At 42.9% G+C, this 27,771-nt stretch overlaps 1 protein-coding gene across 11 annotated transcripts in view; it reads right to left on the reverse strand.

Moving 5' to 3' along the window:
• The window catches only part of RYR3 (ryanodine receptor 3), a 978,540-nt gene that overhangs the window by 36,932 nt on the left and 913,837 nt on the right, over positions 1-27,771 (reverse strand). For all 11 annotated transcript variants that reach the window (XM_077263521.1, XM_077263512.1, XM_077263503.1 and 8 more), the window contains 5 exons: positions 13,704-13,875; positions 10,807-10,893; positions 10,084-10,290; positions 8,947-9,077; positions 5,093-5,135 (listed from right to left, as the gene is read on the reverse strand). In XM_077263521.1, the coding sequence (XP_077119636.1) occupies positions 5,093-5,135; positions 8,947-9,077; positions 10,084-10,290; positions 10,807-10,893; positions 13,704-13,875 (640 nt within the window). The remainder of the gene's footprint in view (positions 1-5,092; positions 5,136-8,946; positions 9,078-10,083; positions 10,291-10,806; positions 10,894-13,703; positions 13,876-27,771) is intronic.

Consider the following 27,771-nt stretch of genomic DNA (forward strand, 5'->3'; position numbering starts at 1 on the left):
TACTCACCTCGTACCGAACGTCTTCTCCCTGCAGGCCCCGGATCCAAAATGGCCGAGGGGCTGTATCCGGGTCCTGCAGGGAGCACTTCCGGGTCGGAGCAGGCTGCAGATGAAAGCTGCAGCCTGCTCCGATGAAAGTATGATCGCAGATCTGATAGAGTGCTGTGCACACTATCAGATCTGCGATCTGTGATGTCCCCCCCTGGGACAAAGTAAAAAAGTAAAAAAAAAAATTTCCACATGTGTAAAAAAAAAAAATAATAATTCCTAAATAAATAATAATAAAAAAAAAAATATTATTCCCATAAATACATTTCTTTATCTAAAAAAAACAAACAAAAACAATAAAAGTACACATATTTAGTATCGCCGCGTCCGTAACGACCCAACCTATAAAACTGGCCCACTAGTTAACCCCTTCAGTAAACACCGTAAGAAAAAAAAAAAAAAAAAACGAGGCAAAAAACAACGCTTTATTACCATACCGCCGAACAAAAAGTGGAATAACACGCGATCAAAAAGACGGATATAAATAACCATGTTACCGCTGAAAACGTCATCTTGTCCCGCAAAAAACGAGCCGCCATACAGCATCATCAGCAAAAAAATAAAAAAGTTATAGTCCTCAGAATAAAGCGATGCCAAAATAATTATTTTTTCTATAAAATAGTTTTTATCGTATAAAAGCGTCAAAACATAAAAACATGATATAAATGAGGTATCGCTGTAATCGTACTGACCCGACGAATAAAACTGCTTTATCAATTTTACCAAGCGCAGAACGGTATAAACGCCTCTCCCAAAAGAAATTCATGAATAGCTGGTTTTTGGTTATTCTGCCTCACAAAAATCGGAATAAAAAGTGATAAAAAATGGTCACGTGTCCGAAAATGTTACCAATAAAAACGTCAACTCGTCCCGCAAAAAACAAGACCTCACATGACTCTGTGGACCAAAATGTGGAAAAATTATAGGTCTCAAAATGTGGAGACGCAAAAACTTTTTTGCTATAAAAAGCGTCTTTTAGTCTGGTTTCACACTTGCGTTTTTATCTGCATGCGTTTTTTAAAAAAACCGCATGTGTGAAAAAATGCATGTAAACGCGGTAAAACGCATGCGTTTTTATAGAAAAACACAAGAAAACAAGAAAAAAACAAAAAACCCTAACCCTACCCCTAACCCTACCCCTAACCTGAAATACGTGGCACTGAAATACGTGGCACTGAAATATACGTTTATATACGTATATACGTATATAAGTGCCACGATATTTCAGTGGCCACGTATATAAGTGCCACGTATTTAAGTGCCACGTATTTAAGTGCCACGTATTTAAGTGCCACGTATTTAAGTGCCACGTATTTAAGTGCCACGTATTTACGTGCCACGTATTTTTCAGTGCCTGAAATACGTGGCACTGAAATACGTGGCACTGAAATATCGTGGCACTGAAATATCGTGGCACTGAAGTATTTACGTGCCACGTATTTTTCAGTGCCTGAAATAGGTGGCACTGAAATACGTGGCACTGAAATACGTGGCACTGAAATACGTGGCACTGAAATATCGTGGCACTTAAATACGTGGCACTTAAATACGTGGCACTTAAATACGTGGCACTTAAATACGTGGCACTTAAATACGTGGCACTTATATACGTGGCACTTATATACGTGGCACTTATATACGTGGCACTTATATACGTGGCACTTATATACGTGGCACTTATGACTGTCAGAAAATGTTCAGTAAACGGTTAGGGGTAGGGTTTCAGGTAGAATTGGGGAGTTTCCACTGTTCAGGCACATCAGGGGCTCTCCAAACGCGACATGGCGTCCAATCTCAATTCCAGCCAATTCTGCGTTGAAAAAGTAAAACAGTGCTCCTTCCCTTCCGAGCTCTCCCGTGCGTCCAAAAAGGGGTTTACCCCAACATATGGGGTATCAGCGTACTAGGGACAAATTGAACAACAACTTCTGGGGTCCAAGTTCTCTTGTTATCCTTGGGAAAATAAAAATTTGGGGGGCTAAAAATCATTTTTGTGGGAAAAAAATATGTTTTATTTTCACGGCTCTGCGTTGTAAACTGTAGTGAAACACTTGGGGGTTCAAAGTTCTCACAACACATCTAGATAAGTTCCTTGGGAGGTCTAGTTTCCAATATGGGGTCACTTGTGGGGGGTTTGTACTATTTGGGTACATCAGGGGCTCTGCAAATGCAACGTGACGCCTGCAGACCAATCCATTTAAGTCTGCATTCCAAATGGCGCTCCTTCCCTTCCGAGCTCTGTCATGCGCCCAAACAGTGGTTCCCCCCCACATAGGGGGTATCAGCGTACTCAGGACAAATTGGACAACAACTTTTAGGGTCCAATTTATCCTGATACCCTTGTGAAAATACAAAACTGGGGGCTAAATTTCATTTTTGTGAAAAAAAAAAAAAATTATTTTCACGGCTCTGCGTTATAAACTGTAGTGAAACACTTGGGGGTTCAAAGTTCTCACAACACATCTAGATAAGTTCCTTGGGGGGTCTAGTTTCCAATATGGGGTCACTTGTGGGGGGTTTGTACTGTTTGGGTACATCAGGGGCTCTGCAAATGCAACGTGACGCCTGCAGACCAATCCATTTAAGTCTGCATTCCAAATGGCGCTCCTTCCCTTCCGAGCTCTGTCATGCGCCCAAACAGTGGTCCCTCCCCACAAATGGGGTATCAGCGTACTCCAGACAAATTGGACAACAACTTTTGGGGTCCAATTTATCCTGATACCCTTGTGAAAATACAAAACTGGGGGCTAAAAAAATCATTTTTGTGAAAAAAAAAAATAATTTTTATTTTCACGGCTCTGCGTTATAAACTGTAGTGAAACACTTGGGGGTTCAAAGCTCTCAAAACACATCTAGATAAGTTCCTTAGGGGGTCTACTTTCCAAAATGGTGTCACTTGTGGGGGGGTTTAATGTTTAGGCACATCAGGGGCTCTCCAAACGCAACATGGCATCCCATCTTAATTCCAGTCAATTTTGCATTGAAAAGTAAAATAGCGCTTCTTCCCTTCTGAGCTCTGCTATGCGCCCAAACAATGGTTTACACCCACATATGGGGTATCGTCGTACTCAGGACAAATTGCACAACAACTTTTGTGGTCTAATTTCTTCTCTTACCCTTGGGGAAATAAAAAAATGGGGGTGAAAAGATCATTTTTGTGAAAAAATATGATTTTTTATTTTTACGGCTCTGCATTATAAACTTCTGTGAAGCACTTGTTGGGTCAAAGTGCTCAACACACATCTAGATAAGTTCCTTAAGGGGTCTACTTTCCAAAATGGTGTCACTCGTGGGGGGTTTCAATGTTTAGGCACATTAGGGGCTCTCCAAACGCAACATGGCGTCCCATCTCAATTCCAGTCAATTTTGCATTGAAAAGTCAAATGGCGCTCCTTCCCTTCCGAGCTCTGCCCTGCGCCCAAACAATGGTTTACACCCACATATGGGGTATCAGCGTACTCAGGACAAATTGCACAACAATTTTTGGGGTCCAATTTCTTCTCTCACCCTTGGGAAAATAAAAAATTGGGGGTGAAAAGATAATTTTTGTGAAAAAATATGATTTTTTATTTTTACGGCTCTGCATTATAAACTTCTGTAAAGCACTTGTTGGGTCAAAGTGCTCACCACACATCTAGATAAGTTCCTTAGGGGGTCTACTTTCCAAAATGGTGTCACTTGTGGGGGGTTTCAATGTTTAGGCACATCAGGGGCTCTCCAAATGCAACATGGCGTCCCATCTCAATTCCAGTCAATTTTGCATTGAAAAGTCAAATGGCGCTCCTTTGCTTCCAAGCTCTGCCATGCGCCCAAACTGTGGTTTACCCCCACATATGGGGTATCAGCGTACTCAGGACAAATTGTACAACAACTTTTGGGGTCTATTTTCTCCTGTTACCCTTGGTAAAATAAAACAAATTGGAGCTGAAATAAATTTTGTGTGAAAAAAAGTTAAATGTTCATTTTTATTTAAACATTCCAAAAATTCCTGTGAAACACCTGAAGGGTTAATAAACTTCTTGAAAGTGGTTTTGAGTACCTTGAGGGGTGCAGTTTTTAGAATGGTGTCACACTTGGGTATTTTCTATCATATAGACCCGTCAAAATGACTTCAAATGAGATGTGGTCCCTAAAAAAAAATGGTGTTGTAAAAATGAGAAATTGCTGGTCAACTTTTAACCCTTATAACTCCGTCACAAAAAAAAATTTTGGTTCCAAAATTGTGCTGATGTAAAGTAAACATGTGGGAAATGTTATTTATTAAGTATTTTGTGTGACATATGTCTGTGATTTAAGGGCATAAAAATTCAAAGTTGGAAAATTGCGAAATTTTCAAAATTTTCGCCAAATATTCATTTTTTTCACAAATAAACGCAAGTTATATCGAAGAAATTTTACCACTAACATGAAGTACAATATGTCACGAGAAAACAATGTCAGAATCGCCAAGATCCGTTGAAGCGTTCCAGAGTTATAACCTCATAAAGGGACAGTGGTCAGAATTGTAAAAATTGGCCCGGTCATTAACGTGCTAACCACCCTCGGGGCTTAAGGGGTTAACCAACTTTCCTACAGCGTATGTTCTTTCTGTCCTGTGTTAGACAACAGTTGTAACACTGAAGTGCATATTGCAGGCAGCTTTTCGTACAGTGAATTCACCTAGCGCTCAGCTGGGACTTAACATCTCTTCCATAAGACTTAATATCCATGGAAACTTAGCTACTGGATGTTATACTGTGATTAAAATGTGGAATTGCTCAGGCAACTGAAAGCAGAATATAAGCTGGCATGCCTAAAATCCAGCAAGCGCCTCGTCTAAGTCCCAGCACAATGCGTATAGTGTGAGGTTTATTGTACTTGGAGTAACGTTATTCAGAAGAATAGGAGCATAGAAACGTAACAAATACGCGGAAATAATGTTAGCACAGCAGCAGCCTTGCCGGTCGTTACATGCAGAATATTATACTTGTTATTTACACCTATGATAACATAATGAAGCAAAAATGGATTCCCAGCACAGGTGTGCGCAGGATTAAAAGCTTACCTTCCTCTTAACAAATTTATCCCAGTAATTATTAGGAAAAGACCTACAAACAGAATAACAACATGTCACATTATTCACGCTACCACCTGTAGCACAGCAGCAAGATGAAATCATAAAATCGATCCACGTGATATGTATTTAAAGGCCAGACAGCTCGGTGACAGCTGCAGGTCCCAGGAGACAGCGATATTCTAGGCACTCGTCACAATGCAATGTCTGGGTGCTGCAGTAATGTATGACAGCTGCATAAACTGGGTAGAAGCATCATTATGTCAATTTTCACCAATCCAACATAACTATATATGGGAGCCAAACACTTTTTAATTATCTTGTCGTGGTTAAAATATTTTCAAGTTCACATTCCCAATCTCTAAAAAATGTCTATGCTGTCCTCTGAGATAAAAGGCTAAAGAACATATTAAAGAATAATTTCTAGTATGAGAAATGTCTAATTTGCTGCATATTCCTAACTGTATAAAAGAATTGGCAGCATCTCTTCTGGTGGATAAAGGCCCATATACAAGGGGTGATGACCACTTGTGTGAATCTTACTTCCCGATCATTGTCCAATGTAAACACATCCTGTGATCGAATCACAAATAATAATTGGCTCAATTGTCGTTTGATCATTTAGTAAGCAGCACGGTGGCTCAGTGGTTAGCACTTTTGCTTTGGGGTCCTGGATTCAAATCCCACCAAGGACAACATCTGCAAGGAGTTTGTATGTTCTCCCCGTGTTTGTGTGGGTTTCCTCCGGGTTCTGAGGTTTCCTCCCACACTCCAAAGGCAAAGTGATAGGGAATCTAGATTGTGAGCTCCAATGGGGACAGAGATGATTATGTCTGTAAAGCGCTGTGGAATTAATGGCGCCATATAAGCGAGTACAATAAATTAATCTTCTATGTGGACATAAAAATCGTCAGCAGCAAATTCAATTGTGTGATATGACACCAATAATGGAAACTAGGGAATGACCGATTGTATCCTCTTATGAAAAATTAAATGTAGGGTCTACAAGATTTTTGTAACCAATAAAAGTAAGTAAATTAGTGTCAATCGAATTGAAATCAGATAAGATCACAGGCAAATTATGCACCTTTGTAAATGGGATTTACTCCGCGTGTAAGAAATCAACCTGTAGCTGTAAAACCTATAGAAAAGCTTTAGGCCATGTGCACACGCTGCGGAATTTTCCGCGGCGGATTTGATTAAATCCGCAGTGCAAAAAGTACTGCGGATTTATCGCGTTTTTTTGTGCGGTTTCCACTGCGGTTTTAGACACCTGCGGTTTTTTAATATGGAGCAGGTGCCAAACCGCTGCGGATTCCGCACAAAGAATTGACATGCTGCGGAAAATAAACCGCAGCGTTTCCGCACGTTTTTTTCCGCAGCATGTGCACAGCGGTTTATGTTTTCCATAGGTTAACATGGTACTGTACACCGCATGGAAAACTGCTGCGGATCCGCAGCGTCAAAAACACTGCGGATCCGCAGCAAAAACCGCAACGTGTGCACATAGCCTCATATCTTGTCTTCTCTATCTACTGTACGGTTGAGTGAACTACTGTATATTGTTTCCTGAACCTGTAATCAGTGACTTCTGGCTGGGGAGTGGAAGACTGCTGTGTTTTTCAATTATTAATGACTGGTCCAGCAGTCTACCACTATGATAACATTTCATCGTGCATAAATCTAATGCTGGGAAACTTCAAAAAAGGAATGGTAGCAGCTCTGTTTAGCCTGTTGTCTTCACATTTAGTATCTCCTTAAAGGACAGCTCCTCAACATGTGGCTTTGGACCTTCATGTGGCTTGGCCCATGATGTCTGGCTCACCACTGTGTGCTAGCTTGGTGCATTAGCACTAGGTCTAACAAAAAGCTATAATGAGCAGGCCTACTGTTGGTGACTTTTGTGCATGGACCTGTTACAGAAGAGCAGATCAGGATGTACATACACTGGCCTTCAGGTTGGAGATATAAATATGGTAAGCTGGACATAGGATGATATTTCCAGTTAGAGGGTTGCTTGAAGCTGGATGCGATAGTGTGGTGGGGTTGCTTGATGGAACAATTCCTAATGGGGGTAAGGTGGGAATCCCTGGATGTACAGTGCCTTGCGAAAGTATTCGGCTCCCTGGAACTTTTCAACCTTTTCCCACATATCATGCTTCAAACATAAAGATACCAAATGTAAATTTGAATTTCCACAAAAATTTAAAATAACCAATAAATTTCGTTCAACTTTACAATTGTGTTCCACTTGTTGTTGATTCTTCACCAAAAATTTACATTTGGTATCTTTATGTTTGAAGCATGATATGTGGGAAAAGGTAGAAAAGTTCCTGGGAGCCGAATACTTTTGCAAGGCACTGTAAGTCTACTACCTCATTGTGATTTCTATGCGGTAGCTTTGGCTGTCATTACACCTGTATTAGAACTTTGGGTGTCACTATTGGGACAGAAGTGGTGAGACAGGAGCTAGATGTCACTGCTCGGAGGGCTTGGGATGTTGCTCGCAACCCTCTCTCGGTCCTAAAAGTGGCTCTCAAGCTAAGAAATGTTGGGGACCAGTGCCTTAAAGAGAAACCGTCACCAGGTTTTCCTCCATATCAAGTAGGGGCAGCACCTGTAAGCCTCAGTTACAGCATAGTAGAATGATATATATTTATGTCCCCAATGCGCTCTGAATAACACCAAAAATAGCTTTGACTATACTCACCTATAACGTGGTCTGGTCCGTTGGACGTCGCTGGTCTTGATCCACTGCCGCCTCTCTTCTTGTGATCGCTGTCCTCCTTCTTGCTTCGTGTTGATGACCCATCCTACTTGGAGGAGGCACCGGATCAAGACCAGAGACACCCATCAGACTGGACTGTGCCATAGGCAAGTATATTAAAACCTATTTTTTGTGTTATGCAGAGCGGATTGGGAACATATGTACGGCCTTCTACAATGCTGTAACAGAGGGCATACAGGTGCTGGCCCTACTTTATATGGGAAAAACCTGGTGACAGTTTCCCTTTAAAGGGGGTTTCAGAACAGAATGACTTATTCTGCTCCACTTCCTCCACTTCTTTGATTGACATCTCTGGCTTTATAGAGCCAAAGTAGAGCAGAGATGGATAAAATACCAGTAGGTGGGAAGGTGAACAGAACTTTTTGGATATGCCAAAGATATACTGAGTGCCTGTACTTGGTTAAAACATCATTTTGTGCTGACAGAGTCCCCTTAAAGGGAAACTCCTTTAAACTCCACTATCTCTGTCAGGTCTATAGACAGTGAATGGAGCGGTAGTGCACATGTATAACCACTCTTGTTCTAGTAATAATTGGGAGTCGTAAACAATGGTGAGTGTGCTGTCAGGAAAAAAAAACACGGACAACCACATGTATGAGAAAAACTGGTGTATAAATGAACCTTGTAGATTTTTTTAAGGAGTTTTTCAGGGAACATTGCTGATAGCTCAATGGAGCACCACATTGCAATACATTCTACAATGCTACAGAAAGTAAAATTCTGTTAATCACGTAATCTGTACATGGGTGATAAAGAATAAACTTAACTGTAAAAACTGTTCAATAATGAAAAAAGGTTGTCCACAGTTTGTGTATAGCACTGCGGCACAACCCTGTACGCTTACATAGAAGCAAGCTGCATTCGCAAACACAACCCAGTGACAGGTGTGGGGCTCTTTTGGAAGAAAATAATTATGTATATATTGGAAAACCCTTTTAATTAGTTTCTGCGCAGATAACCTAAACTAACACTTGGTGTACATAGTACAACTGCCGCATTGTCAAAGTACAGCCATAGACACCACAGATAATAGAAGAAGAAAACCTGGATTTCTTACGGGGTATTTATAACAAGCCGATCCCATTGCCCTTTGATGTCATCATCTGAGGGTTGCTCTGTGATATACAGACCATCAAATTCTACATTGCGAGCAATTTCTTTCTCCCGTTTAAACACCACCAGAGGAACCTATGGGGAGAGGACAGAAGGATGAGCATGAACAACATCCAGGTAACTCCATTATCAATTCGCACCTTTTAAGAGGAACAGATAGGAATGAAGGGATCTGTCTATCACTATAGTGACTTCACAGTATGTATGATATGTACAAAATGATTTTTTTTTTCTGTGAATTTTATTTGTATATTCCCTAGAGGAATAAACACATTTGATTGCAACTGAATCCCAAAGAAAATGTCTCTTAGTTACATATGTGCTGGTGTTCACACATTAATAATCAAGTCTCTTCTTCGGATTTAAGGAAAGAAAACTTTCTCTTTAGGGATTATGTTTGTAGAAACCGCAGTATTGAACATTATTTTTCTCTTTTATACGGGAAAAAGGTGCACTTGCAGTAAGCGACACAATGGATGCAAAAATTAAAAAAGCAATATTGTCTTTAGTGGTTGCTCCATCTCACCCACATATGTCCCAATTCTCATCCAGTCTTATGAAGGTATATATGGTAATTAGATTTCTAATCTTTGATAAATAGATCATAAAGTGCAATATACAAAACGTGCAAGTGCTATGTGAGGATAATTGTGGTCGAGAAAATGCAAAGGAAAACTGCTCTATGCAAATGGTAGCTAAAGAGACAGACGCACCAAATATGCAGAGGCTTGGGGGCCCCTTATAATCATAGGAAGAAAATAACAACTCTGCCTACTTTGTAATCAATTGCATGCCAGGCACTGTGTTAATGACTCCCTTGCTTACAATTACTTGTGGAATATGATCTCTCTAAGGAATTAGCACATTGGGACAAAATTTGTTAGAACGATTTTCGGGTCACGCACCTTCACACATTATGGAGACGTGAATGTGTCCGTGGGCAGGTTCCTGCAGCTAACCATTATTTTGTGATACCGCTTGATGATTCAGGGTGACTGTTTTTTTATGTAAAAAGTTTAAAAACTTCTATGGGGCAGTGAAAAAAAAAAGATTTTGGTGACCCACTCTGAATGCTCAGTACCTTAAGACAGTAGTATCCAATAACACAAAGGAACGAGATGATGGTGTGAATAATAGCCAATATGCGCAATGTTGGAGCCATATAACCGGTGTTCTCCTGTAAGACAAAATAAACGGCTCCTTCTTCTACGTCCTCCTCATCTTCTTGATATGTGTGCCATATGTTGGAATTATTATCCTTATCTGCAGTTGAGCGCGGTTGGTTGACCTAGAAATACACATGGAGTAAAGTGGTATTTAATAGCTGTGTGATCTGAAGTATCTGTAAGTACATTATTAAGCTAGCCATACGAGGGTTCTGATACATACAGTGCGGTATATCAAGGTTTACACTGTCAACGTCCTAAGTAGGCAAATTAAAAGTTTCTTATACTAACATTTCCAGAGGCTTTCATCTATTTCCTATGATTTCCAGACAAAATCTGTACAAACCTACGTAACATAGAAGCCTTAAATACATTCTCTGTTCACTGTTTAACCTTCCTAACGCATAGACGGCAGCAGAGCAACATAATGAGGAGCTTGTGGGCTCGAGGCAGCAGTCAGATACTGACGATGAAAGCTTGTCTTGAGAAGAGACACTGAGAGTTTGTCTTCAAAGAAAGTCTTCCTCATAAGAGGACAATAGATCCAATAGTGTGAGAAAACTTCTATTAGCAAAGCACATCGACAAAAGACCCTGTATGATAAAGAACAGAAAATGGTATCATACAAAAGGCATTACCTTGTAGAACAACAGAATAAAGTTAATCGCAAATGCCACAAACAGAGCGAGGAATCGTAGATTGTAGAAATTTCTGGCGAGGTAATTCTGAAAAGAGACAGAAGAAAAATAAGGATTAAAGCATTTCCAACACATCTAAGATCTAGATTTGGTTATAAAGAAAAGTATTTCACGGTTGTCTCTCCAGGCAGATTTGATAATTTTCAATTCTGGTCATTTGGTTTAAATATTTAAATAATTATCAAATGCAAAAATTAATTCCTACCTCTCTCTTGGCCAAGTAACTTTTCTTGAGAGGCACAAAACAGTAAGTTAAAGCAGTCTAAATCATTTCTGAAACAGTGCGACATTGCACAAGTAGGGCAATGCAGAGTGCAGTAACAATACTCCATGGTCGTCACTGTAAAATCATGCATGGGATGTGAAGGAAAAATGGGTCAGTATGCCTATATCCTTGCTTGTTGCCCCAGGCTCATCCTTTGAACCTTTCATCATTCACTAGCTATTCAGCTCGTACCTACTTACGTTTTTCTTTTACAGAATGTATCACCTAATTTTTTTTGTACTATTTAAAACCGTTTGACTGCTGTGAAAGTTTCCTTGGTGGGATTGTGACCGGTGCAGAGCTGAGCAGCAAATGTAGAAACCGGCTTTATTTCATTCATCTTGTGCCTGATTTCTACATTTCTGAGGGTGAGTTTATACTTTCTGACCTGCAGCCATTAAACCACAGGCGATTTGCAGCCATTTAATAGCCTGTTTAGACAGGCCGACCGCACTTTCATGCACAGAGAACTATCGTTCATGCGATCGTTCTGTGCGTACAGTTTATCATTGTTGGCAGCACATATTCTCTTTACACAGGATGATGTGATGCCAAGAGAAAGCTCTACAAACCATTCACCCAACAAATAAGCGTGTAGCTTGTTTTGCAGGTGATTGGCAGCCTCTTTATACAGGTAGATCACTTGTTTCCAATAATCGTCCAGTGTAAATGCATCCTAAGAAAGCCCCTGGTCTGTCCATAGTGAGCGCGCATTGCAAGATGTGTAACATTATCTCCTGTAGTATTCCAGGGACAAAGCCATTGGAAGCTCTACAACAGAAGTATCAGTTACCACATAACATTGATGGAGGTCACAGATACTGTACTTTTTTTCTAAATATATGGCTTCTTTATTCCTAACCATGAAGCACATTCACTCTGTGCTAGCTGTCAGTTTCATACAGCGGCTACCAACTCTGGTCACAAGTCCATATTAGACTCACCAGTAAGCAATTTTGTTGAAGCCAGCAAAAGGCAAAGTGACCAAATATCAAGATTTACTAGTTTGCGCCATGAAGTCCACCAGGGATGTTCCCTATAAGCCTATATGTAGCTCTCCAGCGTGCAATGTTCCTTCTAAATTGGGTAATTCTATTGCAATATAGTATGAAATAAATATTGCTGGATATCACTGAATAATGTTCCACAAATAGCTAAGATCGATAATGGGTTTATGGTAATATCCACTAGGTCCTAAAGCAACAAAGAGGTTGATGTTGACGTTAACAGTGTCAAATAGGACAGAAAAAGGGTAATATTGCATACCTGGTGTTCAATTGGTTACTCACCCCGCCAGGCTTCACACTGCTACCCATAAACCGTCTGTTACACATTTTGTTCTCTATGGTTGCCCGTCTGATGAACACAATGTTCCTCATGGTTGTCCTCTCATAGACTACCCCCATTATTGCTCCCTTCACATAGACTGTTTACCAATGACAGACAGCTTCTTATGACCCCGTGCATTACACATATTGCTCCCCAGGTTTGCTACTCTCTCGGATTGCTTTTTATGCCCATATCTCTGACAGACTGCTCCCCATGATGTTCTGTTACAAAGACTGCTCTACTTGGCTTTTTGTGTTACAGGCTGTTCCCCATGGATCCCCATCTTTCTTACACAGAATGCCCCTTATGCCCCCACGACACTGAATATTCTTCATGTTTCCATCTTGCAAACTCCTTTATATCCTCATCACCTTACTGTATCCTCCCTGCACTGATCATTGGGAGATAGAGATGACCGTACAGTTACTGAATGCCTGCACGCTCTCTTTATGATCAGGTGGAGAATTCCATCCGTGCTGTGCTTGATCAATAAGGAAAAGTTTTAGGGAAAGTGTGGATAGTAGAAGGGTGTATGGCCACGCTGTCGTGTATTACAAAGAGAACACAGTTTGGCAGTAAATGTTGATCTAAAGTCTAGTCACTTTATACATTTACATTTTGGCACATAAAGTGTCTTATTTTCAAGTATTTTCATTATATTAGAAAAATATTGGAAAATATTATTTTATTTTACCAGCTAAAAGCTGCTGTACGCTAAACTATGCAATTCTGAAACAGGCAACACTTAAGAGATTATTGTCAAGTTTCAAAGTTAACTCCTACACCTGAGATGGGGAATACGGTAACTTATCAAACATTGGGACCTTACATTGATCCCGAGAACCAGGAATCATGTCAATGGAGTGGAGGTCGATTATGCACACTGTTACTCCATTCATTCTTATTGGAATACCGAAGACCAGCCGACCATATAACAAATGGAGCACCAGTGCACATTATTGACCATTGCTCTATGTACATGGTGCTCTTCAGAGCCCTGGTTCTTGGGATTGATGCTGGTTCCATTGGTCAGTAAGTTATTTCCTATGCCATGGATCGAGGATTCATTTCTAACTTGTCAATACCTTTTAAGACTTTGAAATTTGTTTACGCATAAAAGTCATTTGAATTACAAAAATGACTTATCAGTTACCACCCGTAAGATCTATTCCTCATAGCTTATATATGTCAAAATTAAGTCTTGCCTGCATATTTTAGCAGTAAAGCTAAGTGTATCTCTTACCAGCATTTTGGTCTGGTAAATTTCCAGTCCTGAGAGAAAATTAGCCATAAACGCTTCAGGCTCTTCTTTTTTCTGGCCTCGTCTTCTCTTTCTTCTTTGCCCCTCTTTGCTTTCCAAGAATTCAGATTGTTCTTCTGCTTTAGCTTTGTCTTTTTTCTCACCATCTTCCATGCTAAAAAATGGACAATGACTATTCTTAGTGACTAGAAAGATTGTCATCAATTTACTAATATGATTCTCACCTCATTATCTATTTATCATGACGATTATCCATATTCTGCCGCCCCCAACCCTAAATATTCATGAATTTTAGACTAAGTGCACACTGCATTTGTGGCCAGTGTAGTGTGGTCATATACTGTATATACTTAAAAAAGTATACAGCTGACAGTAGCTGCAGTCTGGATAAATGCCTAGGCAGTAAAATAATCCAAATATAGACCAAAAGAGCACAGTCTGCCTGATAAATAGGTGCATACAGTGCAAAGTATACACCATGAAATGCTCCCAGCTAAGTGTATAGCAGCAATGAAGGTAATTGTATGCAGTCTGATTGAACACAGCAGAAAGTTTGTTCTATAAAATATCACTGGTAAAACTAGTTACAGTATACAACCTACAATCATTCACATTGTAAATATCATGTACATCTTTAAAGGGAATCTGTCAACATTTGACCGATCTAAAATATTATATACAGTAGATATACAGGTTATAGAATGCTGGGAACAGTCCTCCCTATGTGCCTCATATCAGCTGTGTTGTTGCTGAGAAATGCTGTTTTATCACTTTATATAAGTGACCTCTTCCAGGCTCCGGGGCGAATGGTACCTGGAGACAGGGCCGGTTTTAGGCAAAGTGGGGCCCTAGGCAAAGTTTAAAATGGGGCCCCAAATGCTAACATATTGCACATCATACAGAAGCATTTCTGCTGTATTTACATGCGCTGATCTCAGGCCACTAAACGAGTGTGATCGACAATACTGAAGTCGTTGGACGCTTGTTTCCTGGCCTCTTTCCACCATCTGAGAAAGAATGAAGGGGACAGAACGATCACTAACAGATCACCATACAGTATCATGTTATCAGCAGCACATCTACAGTTTACACCGGCGACGTCCTGCTGAGAACAATGATTTTTATTCCGGCATAAACAATCCAATCACCCAATGAATATGCAGCTTTTTGCTTGTTTAGTATAATACACCCCATAGTCCTCAATATATTATAATGTGCACCATAGTCCTCCATATTATAAAATGCACACCCCATAGTCCTCCATATAATATAATGTGCCCCATAGTCCTCCATATAGTATAATACACTCCTCATAGTCCTCCATATAGTATTATACACTTCCCATAGTCCTTCATATAGTATAATACACTCCTCATAGTCCTCCATATAGTATTATACACTTCCCATAGTCCTCCATATAGTATAATACACTCCTCATAGTCCTCCGTATATTAAAATATACTCCTCAGTCCTCCATATAGCATAATACACTCCTCACAGTGCTCCATATAGTATAATGCACCGCCATAGTCATCCATGTAGTACAATTCACTTCCCATAGTATAATGCACTCCATAGTTCTTCATATAGTATAATGTATTCCCCATAGTCTTCGATACAGTATAATTCAGCCCACATATAGTATAATGCAGCCACCTCACAGAGTATAATGTAACCCCCCCAGAGTATAATGTAACCTACCCATAGAATATAATGCAGCCCCCCCATATAGTATAATGTAGCCCCCTCATAGAGTATGATGCCATCATCCCTCATAGAATATAAATATAATACAGCCTCCCCCATAGAATATAATATACCCCCATAGTATATAGCAAAGCCCACATAGTAGTATATAACACAGCCCACATAGTAGTATATAGCACAGCCACTTAGTATATAGCACAGCCCACACTGTAGTATATAGCACAGCCTGTTCTAAACTGGTGGCCTAGGAGCAGCATGGACGAGCTCTGGAGTAGGTCGCCTCTATACTGACCGCAGACCCTGAACTTAACACATCAACTAGAAGTAGCCGTGGGATGTTCCTGTCACTCCCTAGACACCTCGTCACGGCCGGAGGACTAATTACACCTAAAGAAAGAAACAGGAATACTATCTTGCCTCAGAGAAAATTCCCAAAGGAAAGGCAGCCCCCCACAAATATTGACTGTGAGAGGAGAGGGAAATTACAAACGCAGACTGAAAACAGAATTTAGCAAAGGAGGCCACGCTACCTAGAAAGAAAAGACAGGAAAGAGTACTGTGTGGTCAGTATAAAAATACTACAAAATCCACCACAGAGAATACAAAAATCTCCACACCTAACTAAAGGCATGGGGGGTAACTCTGTGACTCCAGAGCTTCCAACTTGGCTGAGTAAATCTTAACACAGACAAAGCTGGACAAGAAAAAACATAGCAATTCACAGAACTATTAAGTCCACCGCATGTGGACTGCAAAAACAGAGCCAGGACTTATCTTTGATGATTTGGACAATCCAGAAGGAGAAACCAAGCAGAGATGTGGATCCCTAGAAAACAATGGACAACTGGCACTCACTAAAGGAAGGAGCCAGACTAAATAGCCCCGACCGAAGTGGAAGCAGCTGATGACTGTTGTGAAGGACAAACAGCAGCACTACCACTTATAACCACCGGAGGGAGCCTAAGAGCAGAACCCACAACAGAATTCACAACAGTACCCCCCCCTTGAGGAGGGGTCACCGAACCCTCACCAGAGCCCCCAGGCCGATCCGGACGAGCCAAATGGAAGGCACGAACCAAATCGTCAGCATGAACAGCGGAGGCAACAACCCAAGAATTATCCTCCTGGCCATAACCCTTCCACTTGACAAGATACTGAAGCCTCCGTCTAGAAAAACGAGAATCCAAGATCTTCTCCACAACATACTCCAACTCCCCATCAATCAACACCGGGGCAGGAGGATCAACAGAGGGAACCACGGGCACCACATATTTCCGCAACAAAGATCTATGAAAAACATTATGGATGGAAAAAGAGGCTGGAAGAGCCAAACGAAAAGACACTGGATTGATAATCTCAGAAATCCTATAAGGACCAATAAACCGAGGCTTGAACTTCGGGGAAGAAACCTTCATAGGAACATGACGAGAAGACAACCAGACCAAATCCCCAACCGAAGCCAGGAACCCACACGCCGACGACGGTTGGCAAAACGCTGAGCCTCCTCCTGAGACAACACCAAATTGTCCACAACATGAGCCCAAATCTGCTGCAACCTGTCAACCACAGAGTCCACCCCAGGACAATCAGAAAACTCAACCTGCCCTGAAGAAAAACGAGGATGAAACCCAGAATTACAAAAGAATGGTTACACCAAGGTAGCAGAACTAGCCCGATTATTAAGGGCAAACTCGGCCAATGGCAAGAAAGCCACCCAATCATCCTGATCGGCAGACACAAAGCATCTCAAATAAGTTTCCAAAGTCTGGTTAGTTCGCTCGGTTTGGCCGTTTGTCTGATAATGAAATGCGGAAGAAAAAGACAAATCAATGCCCAGCTTAGCACAAAAGGACCGCCAAAACCTAGAAACAAACTGGGAACCTCTATCGGACACAATATTCTCCGGAATGCCATGCAAATGAACCACATGCTGAAAAAACAACGGAACCAACTCAGAAGAGGAAGGCAACTTAGGCAAAGGTACCAAATGAACCATCTTAGAAAACCGGTCACAGACCACCCAGATAACAGACATCTTCTGGGAAACAGGAAGATCCGAAATAAAATCCATAGAAATATGCGTCCAAGGCCTCTCAGGGACCGGCAAAGGCAAAAGCAACCCACTGGCGCGGGAGCAGCAAGGTTTGGCCCGCGCACAAGTCCCACAGGACTGCACAAAAGAACACACATCCCGTGACAAAGAAGGCCACCAAAAGGACCTACTAACCAAATCTCTGGTACCAAAAATCCCAGGATGGCCAGCCAACACAGAACAGTGAACCTCAGAAATCACTTTACTAGTCCATCTGTCAGGAACAAACAGTTTCCCCGCTGGACAGCGATCAGGTTTATCAGCCTGAAACTCCTGAAGAGCCCGTCGCAAAGCAGGGGAGATGGCAGAAAGGACCACCCCTTCCTTAAGAATACCAACCGGCTCAAGAATCCCAGGGGAATCAGGCAAGAAACTCCTAGAGAGGGCATCAGCCTTAACATTCTTAGAACCTGGAAGATACGAGACAACAAAATCAAAACGGGAGAAAAACAGGGACCATCGGGCCTGTCTAGGATTCAGCCGTTTGGCAGACTCGAGGTTAATCAGATTCTTATGATCGGTCAAGACCACAATACGGTGCTTGGCCCCCTCAAGCCAATGTCGCCACTCCTCAAATGCCCACTTCATAGCCAACAACTCACGATTGCCGACATCATAATTGCGTTCCGCAGGCGAAAACTTTCGAGAAAAAAAGGCACACGGTTTCATCAAGGAACCATCAGAATTCCTCTGAGACAAAACGGCCCGTGCCCCAATCTCAGAAGCGTCAACCTCAACCTGAAAAGGAAGAGAAACATCCGGCTGATGCAACACAGGGGCAGAAGTAAATCGGCGCTTAAGCTCCTGAAAGGCAGAAACGGCCTCAGAGGACCAATTAGCTACATCAGCGCCCTTCCTCATCAAATCGGTCAGGGGTTTAACCACACTGGAGAAGTTGGCAATGAAACGGCGATAAAAATTAGCAAAGCCCAAAAATTTCTGAAGGCTCTTCACGGATGTGGGCTGGATCCAATCATGAATGGCCTGAACCTTAGCTGGATCCATTTCTATAGATGATGGAGAAAAAATGAAGCCCAAAAAAGAAACCTTCTGTACTCCAAAGAGGCACTTAGACCCCTTCACAAACAAGGCATTGTCACGAAGGACCTGAAATACCATCCTAACTTGTTTCACATGAGACTCCCAATCATCTGAAAAAATCAAAATATCATCCAAATATACAATCATGAATTTATCAAGATAATTCCGAAATATATCATGCATGAAGGACTGAAACACAGATGGGGCATTAGAGAGTCCGAATGGCATCACAAGATACTCAAAATGGCCCTCGGGCGTATTAAACGCAGTTTTCCATTCGTCACTCTGCTTAATACGAACCAGATTATATGCCCCTCGAAGGTCAATCTTAGTAAACCAACTAGCCCCCTTAATTCTGGCAAACAAATCAGAAAGCCAAGGCAAAGGGTATTGGAATTTGACCGTGATCTTATTCAAGAGGCGATAATCAATACAGGGTCTCAAGGAGCCATCCTTCTTGGCAACAAAAAAAAAAACTGCTCCTAATGGAGAAGAAGATGGCCGAATATGCCCTTTCTCCAAAGACTCCCTTACATAGCTCCGCATGGCGACATGTTCAGGCACAGACAGGTTGAAAAGTCGGCCCTTAGGAAACTTACAGCCTGGAATCAAATCAATAGCACAATCACAATCCCTATGCGGTGGAAGGGAACTGGACTTGGGCTCATTGAAAACATCCTGGAAATCTGACAGAAACTCAGGAATTTCAGAAGAGGGGAGGAGGAAATTGACATCAGAGGAACGTCATCGTGAACCCCCTGACAACCCCAACTAGTCACAGACATAGATTTCCAATCCAACACCGGATTATGTACCTGTAACCATGGAAACCCCAGCACAACAGCATCATGCAAATTATGTAACACCAGGAAGCGACAATCTTCCTGATGGGCTGGTGCCATGCACATGGATAACTGTGTCCAAAACTGAGGTTTATTTTTAGCCAATGGTGTAGCATCAATCCCCCTCAAAGGGATAGGACTCCGCAAAGGCTGTAAGGAAAAACCACAACGTCTGGCAAATTCTAAGTCCATTAAATTTAAAGCGGCGCCTGAATCCACAAATGCCATGACAGAGAATGACGATAATGAGCAGATCAGGGTCACAGATAACAGAAATTTAGGTTGTACAGTACTGATAGTAACGGAATTAGCGATTCTCTTGGCACGCTTAGGGCAATCAGAAATAACATGAGCAGAATCGCCGCAGTAAAAGCACAACCTATTCTGACGTCTGAATCCTTGGCGTTCCGCTCTAGACACAATCCTATCACACTGCATAGGCTCAGGACTCCGCTCGGAAGACAACGCCATAGTGTGCACAACTCTGTGCTCGCGCAAGCGCCGATCAATTTGAATGGCCAGAGACATAGAATCACTCAGACCTGCAGGCGTGGGGAACCCCACCATAACATCTTTAACAGATTCAGAAAGACCCTTTCTGAAAATTGCCGCCAAAGCATCCTCATTCCACTTAGTAAGCACAGACCATTTTCTGAATTTCTGGCAATATGACTCTGCCGCTTCTTGACCCTGACACAGGGCCAAAAGTGTTTTCTCAGCATGCTCTACAGAGTTAGGTTCATCATACAATAACCCAAGCGCCTGAAAAAAGGTGTCTACATTAAGCAAGGCCGGATTCCCAGATTCCAGGGAAAATGCCCAATCCTGCGGGTCACCGCGCAACAGAGAAATTACAATTTTTACCTGCTGGATGGGATCACCAGAGGAACGGGGCTTAAGAGCAAAAAACAGTTTACAGTTATTTTTAAAGCTCAAAAATTTGGACCTGTCCCCGAAGAACAGATCGGGGGTAGGAATTCTAGGCTCTAAAACAGGAGTCTGCACGATATAATCAGAAATACCCTGTACTCTAGCAGCAAGTTGATCCACCCGAGAAGCAAGTCCCTGAACATCCATGTCAACGCCTAACTCCTGAGCCACCCAGAAGTGAAGAGGGAAAAAAAAACACAACAGAGTACAGAAAAAAAAATGGCTCAGCACTTTCTTTCCCTTCTTTTGAGATGCGGTTAACTCATTGTTGGCCAGTTGTACTGTTCTGAACTGGTGGCCTAGGAGCAGCATGGACGAGCTCTGGAGTAGGTGGCCTCTATACTGACCGCAGACCCTGAACTTAACACATCAACTAGAAGTAGCCGTGGGATGTTCCTGTCACTCCCTAGACACCTTGTCACGGCCGGAGGACTAATTACACCTAAAGAAAGAAACAGGAATACTATCTTGCCTCAGAGAAAATTCCCAAAGGAAAGGCAGCCCCCCACAAATATTGACTGTGAGAGGAGAGGGAAATTACAAACGCAGAAGAACAGAATTTAGCAAAGGAGGCCACGCTACCTAGAAAGAAAAGACAGGAATGAGTACTGTGTGGTCAGTATAAAAATACTACAAAATCCACCACAGAGAATACAAAAATCTCCACACCTAACTAAAGGCATGGGGGGTAACTCTGTGACTCCAGAGCTTCCAACTTGGCTGAGTAAATCTTAACACAGACAAAGCTGGACAAGAAAAAACATAGCAATTCACAGAACTATTAAGTCCACCGCATGTGGACTGCAAAAACAGAGCCATGACTTATCTTTGATGATTTGGACAATCCAGAAGGAGAAACCAAGCAGAGATGTGGATCCCTAGAAAACAATGGACAACTGGCACTCACTAAAGGAAGGAGCCAGACTAAATAGCCCCGACCGAAGTGGAAGCAGCTGATGACTGTTGTGAAGGACAAACAGCAGCACTACCACTTATAACCACCGGAGGGAGCCTAAGAGCAGAACCCACAACAGAATTCACAACAACAGCCCACACAGTAGTATATAGAACAGCCCACACAGTAGTATACAGCACAGCCCACAGTAGTATACAGCACTGCCCACACAGTAGTATACAGCACTGCCCACACAGTAGTGTACAGCACTGCCCACAGAGTAGTGTACAAGACTGCCCACATAGTAGTGTACAGCACAGCCCATACAGTAGTTTACAGCACAGCCCACACAGTAGTGTACAGCACAGCCCACACAGTAGTGTACAGCACAGCCCACACAGTAGTGTACAGCACAGCCCACACAGTAGTGTATAGCACAGCCCACAGTAGTATACAGCACTGCCCACAGTAGTATACAGCACTGTCCATAGTAGTATACAGCACTGCCCACAGTAGTATACAGCACAGCCCACAGTAGTATACAGCACAGCCCACAGTAGTATACAGCACTGCCCACAGTAGTATACAGCACTGCCCACAGTAGTATACAGCACAGCCCACAGTAGTATACAGCACTGCCCACAGTAGTATACAGCACAGCCCAAATCCCCCTTCCCTCCCCACCTCTCTCCTCCTGAGAATGGCCGCACAGTCTAGTTTAAAAAAAAAACAAGCTCCTTACCTCTCCCCGAGCCCTCGCTGCTCCCTGCTCCTGTGTCAACGGCCGCCGCCGCACTGCCTGACACACAGTGAGTACGCGATGACGCGCACCCGCTGTGTCAGAGGCAGAGCGGGGAATGATGGGAGAGGGAGCGTCAGGTGATGCTCTCACCTCCATCACTGCTTTGAACTGTACCGGCAGACACCGGTATAGTTCAATGCGGCGGGCGAGTCAGCGCTGGTGGCAGGCGGGCCCCCCTGCCTCACGGGCCCCATAGCGGTTGCGTGACTTGCCGCTAGCTGGGGGCCCCTGGGGGAGCGGGGGCCCCAGGCAGCTGCCTGGTCTGCCTGCCCCTAACGCTGGCCCTGCCTGGAGATAACTCTGCCTCCAGAGCTTATTTTGACCCCTTAGTGACAGAGACAATTTGGTACTTAATGACCAAGCCAATTTTTACAATTCTGACCACTGTAACTTTATGAAGTTATAGCTCTGGAATGCTTCAATGTATCCCACTGATTCTCAGATTGTTTTTTCATGACATATTGTACTTCATGCTAGTGGTAAAATTTCTTCGATATACAGTAACTTGCATTTATTTATGAAAAAATGGAAATTTAGCAAAAATTTTGAAAATCTAGCAATTTTATTTTTTTGCACCCTTAAACAACACTTTTTTATTTTCTTATTTTTATCTAAGTAAGGGGGTGATAAAGGAAGGTTTGATTTACATTTTTTTATTTTGATCTATGATCAAAATGAACCAGTAGGAAAAATTTCCTATTGTTGCCGGGTGCCTGCCAGCAGATCTCGGTAAGCGCACTGCGCATGGACAGGGACAGGACCAGAGGGATGCAGGAAGGTCCAGGGACACTGGAGATACCGGGGGGGGGGGGCTCGAGGGACCCCATTTCTCTCTCCTCTGATGTGCTAAATCATATCAGAGGAGAGAGAAATTAAATGGGAAATCAGACTTTTTTTGTGGTCGCAGTTATTCTGTGAATAACGGCGATCACCACACTGGTGTTGGTAAAAACCTACCCGAATCATGTTCTGCAGGGTCTCAGCTAGCCAAGACCATGGCGAATTTCTGATGCTGGGGGGCGCTATAACCTTATTTCTCAGCGCCGTTAAAAAGCGGCGCTGAGGAATAAGTACCCTTAACTGCTGCCATTAAAAGGCGGATCGACAGTCGTTAAGGAGTTAAATATTTGGGGGAGTTGCCAGTGGGATGTGTAATGGCCTCTCTCTGCTCTCCTGATAACTGACACATCTTGCAGCTTCCTCTCAGCTTCAGTTTCCAGCTCACAGGTAGAGAGGGCTGCAGTATTTTTACAATACAGCAGAGCTGAGAGAGATGCAAAAATGTGTTTGCACGAAGTCAAATTTAATTTCTCCTGTTCTTACTTCTCTCACAATGGGAACGCTTCCTTCATGTAAAATAATCTCTGGAGGCAGAGTTTTCTCCAGGTACCATCCCCTGTAGCCTGGAAAAGGTTACTTCTATAAAGTGATAAAAGATGATTTCTCAACAACATATCTGATATGAGACACATAGCTAGGACTTTTATCAGCATTCTATAGCCTGCATGGCCATACTAGTAGTTTAGATAGGTCAAATGTGGTGACAGATTCCCTTTAAGGGTGCGTGTCCATGTTCAGGATGGCCGGCGCTTTGGACGGAGCGGCAAACCCGCTCCGCCCTAAGCTCCGCCCCCTTCTGTGACGCGATGATGCCAGATGTGTTCATTGCACACATCCGGCATCATCGCACCCTACATCTAGGGCCCTGTGTTTTACCTTGCAGCGGTGCAGCGTCACCGCAAGGTAAACGGACATGCTGCGATCTTAAAAAACGCGCCGCATGTCCGGAATCGCAGGGCCGCCGGGTGCGTGTTAGCACGCATAGTGGAGACGGGATTTGATAAAATCCCCTCCACTATGCTGTAACATCTGGACGCTGCGTGTTTGACGCTGCGGCTCTGCGCAGCGTCAAACACGCAGCGTTTCCTGAACGTGGTAACATACCCTAAAAGGAAACTGACATGTCCGGAATCGCTATTTATATGCAGATATATGGGGTAATCCCGTGTAGTTGGCTTAATGGAAGTGCGGTTACAGGGAGAAGATGAAGTGTTAATCTCCATGTAACTGCTTTCTCCAAGTCACTGGTCAATAAATCGTGAGTGCGCTGTAATCACTCCCCAGGACTTTTGACAGCCTGTTCTGCATACACACACGGCAGTGCCGGCTGTGAATGTGTTGGGGAGTGATTACAGTTATGCTGTCTGTATAGTGGGCAGTATCTACAAAAGACTGACCATCACATCTGAACAAAAAAGCATGTGTGAACAGGTGCAAGCTGCTAATATACTAACAAAAGAATACAGCAGCACACTAAGAGCTGTAATGTATGCAAACCTTGAATATATGACATTTGAATTGCATTACTACTATATAGAATATACTTATAAATATGAAGGTACTTAACCCATAAATTGGTTGTATGTTATGTTTTCATAGCAGCTTGCACCTGTTCACACTTGCTTTTATTATGTTCAGTAGTTCTGGTCAGTTTTTTGTAGTTTACATTTTGAAGTGTTGAATGCCTCCTTATCGGACACTGTGCACTCATCCCATCAGTCTAAGGGTACCGTCACACAGTGGCATTTTCATCGCTACGACGGCACGATTCGTGACGTTCTAGCGATATAGTTACGATCTCGCAGTGTCTGACACGCTACTGCGATCAGGGACCTTGCTGAGAATCGTACGTCGTAGCAGATCGTTTGAAACTTTCTTTCGTCGCTGGATCTCCCGCTGTCATCGCTGGATCGTTGTGTGTGACAGCGATCCAGCGATGCGTTCGCTTGTAACCAGGGTAAACATCGGGTTACTAAGCGCAGGGCCGCGCTTAGTAACCCGATGTTTACCATGGTTACCAGTGTAAAAGTAAAAAAAAACAAAACCGTACATACTCACATTCCGGTGTCCGTCAGGTCCCTTGCAGTCTGCTTCCCGCTCTGACTGTCTGCCGGTCGGAAAGTGAGAGCAGATCACAGCGGTGACGTCGCCGCTGTGATCTGCTTTCACTTTACGGCGGCACTCAGTCAGAGCGGGAAGCAGACGGCAAGGGACCTGACGGACATCAGATGGTGAGTATGTACGGTTTGTTTTTCTTTACTTTTACGCTGGTAACCACGGTAAACATCGGGTTACTAAGCGCGGCCCTGCGCTTAGTAACCCGATGTTTACCCTGGTTACCAGCGAACCTCGGCATCGTTGGTCGCTGGAGAGCGGTCTGTGTGACAGCTCCCCAGCGACCACACAACGACTTACCAACGATCACGGCCAGGTCGTATCGCAGGTCGTGATCGTTGGTAAATCGTATAGTGAGACGGTACCCTAAGTTCTTTTTTAATTAGTGCTGGATCCTATCTGCCCTTTAAATTTGTAGACATTTAGCCTGGGAGAGGCATGTTTTATAAATAGGATCCTATCAAAGAAAGGTTGCCTTATCTTGGTTGATGGACTCACATGAATTGGCCAATATATGTGCTAAGTATGGTACCTTCATTTTAATAAGTGTATTCTATATAGCAATAATTCAGTTCAAATTTGATATATTCAATGTTTGCAGACATTTTGGCGCTTATAGAGTGCTGCTGTATGCTTTTATTTGTATAGTGAGCGGTAACAGTGAACCCTCCCTGCACTGGCCCAGTGATTTGGAGAAAGTGGTTCCATGGAGATTAAAAATGTTCTCTCTGTAGCCAGGGCTCCAGTAAGCCGGCTACACATTATTTATCCGCTACTTACCTGCAGATTAATCCAATTTCTGCAGGTTAATAGCATGAGATATCATGATCTTTATAAAACAATAAAATGAGTAATGTTACAATTTTAACACTGGTCATTGGGGCTGTATAAAGACTCATGCCTCCTGTCTTTAGAAAACGTTTTGAGCAGGCTCATTATCATCAGTGGCAGGATTACAATGACTGATAATATCACCTCTATATGCAACTGATAACACAAGATTCACCAATCACAACAGACGATGTGACAGATGACCCTGCGCCCAAACCAATTCACAGCGATATTTGCACATGCTAATTAGATGCTTAAATACAAAGGTTAGGGTTCTAGTTAGGGTACCGTCACACAGTGCCATTTTGATCGCTACGACGGCACGATCCGTGACGTCGCAGCGATCGTATGATTATCGCTCCAGCGTCGTAGACTGCGGTCACACGGTGCAATCACGGCGCTGGAGCGATGCCGAAGTCCCCGGGTAACCAGGGTAAACATCGGGTTACTAAGCGCAGGGCCGCGCTTAGTAACCCGATGTTTACCGTGGTTACCAGCGTAAACGTAAAAAAAACAAACAGTACATACTTATATTCCGGTGTCTGTCCTCCGGCGTCTCAGCTTCTCTGCACTGTGTAAGCACAGCGGCCGGAAAGCAGAACGGTGACGTCAGACGTCACCGCTGTGCTCGCTTTCTGGCTGGCCGGCGCTCACAGTGCAGAGAAGCTGAGACGCCGGAGGACAGACACCGGAATGTAAGTATGTACTGTTTGTTTTTTTTACGTTTACGCTGGTAACCAGGGTAAACATCGGGTTACTAAGCGCGGCCCTGCGCTTAGTTACCCGATGTTTACCCTGGTTACAAGCGAACACATCGCTGGATCGCTGTCACACACAACGATCCAGCGATGTCAGCGGGTGATCAAGCGACGAAAGAAAGTTCCATACGATCTGCTACGACGTACGATTCTCAGCAGGATCCCTGATCGCTGCTGCGTGTCAGACACTGCGATATCGTATGGATATCGCTGGAAAGTCACGAATCGTACCGTCGTAGCGATCAAAGTGTGACTGTGTGACGGTACCCTTAGTCTATTGCTGCCAATGTACAACCGGTCGATTTTCTGAAACAACAGGAGTCTACAAAAACCTAGTGGCCAGTGTGAAAATTGAAAGGTTTAACAGTTTTAATACAGAATACCTGATTTAAACAATGGGTCACTTTCTAATGAAACATTACCTTTAAAGGATAACATAACATTGACTGTATTGTCAGTGTGTATATATATATATAGAATGTAAGCCCGCAAGAGCAGGGTCCTCTTCCCTCTGTACCAGTCTGTCATTGTTAGTTTTGTTTACTGTAAGTGATATTTGTATTTTGATGTAACCCCTTCTCATGTACAGCACCATGGAATTAATGGTGCTATATAAATAAATAATAATAATAATATCGAACATATAAAGCTGAATGTGTGTATATGTGTATGTGTGTATGTCCGGGATTGGCATCTGAACCGTCGCAGCTACAGCCACAAAATTTTGCACAGTCACACGTCTGGACCCCGAGAGCGTCATAGGCTATGTTGTGAGGTGAAATTTTAACCCCGCGCTTTCCAATTCACCAAACAATTTTGCCCCTATCTACATAATGGGGAAAAATGAAAGGAAAAGTGTTGGAGGCAAATTGACAGCTGCCAGATGTGAACAAGGGGAACTTAAAGAATGAGAGCGATGGCGCCAAAGAGTATATACTGTACAGTTGCTAAGGTGGGGCCCCGACATGGGATAATCAGCACACCACCACGGGGATATGAACACACACACAAAATGCGCCACACACTACCACGTGCTCGAACACATATACCACCCTCAGCGCACATTTCACCACACATACGCCAACCTTGCCACATAAAAGTCGAAACACAAAAGTCGCCGCTCAAAACTCGCCACGCGCAAAACTCTCCACATGCAAAACTCGCCACACGTGCAAAGCTCACCTCATGGAAAACTCG

This window comes from Ranitomeya variabilis, chromosome 1 (assembly GCF_051348905.1).
Source record: "Ranitomeya variabilis isolate aRanVar5 chromosome 1, aRanVar5.hap1, whole genome shotgun sequence".
In the NCBI taxonomy this organism is placed as follows: domain Eukaryota; kingdom Metazoa; phylum Chordata; class Amphibia; order Anura; family Dendrobatidae; genus Ranitomeya; species Ranitomeya variabilis.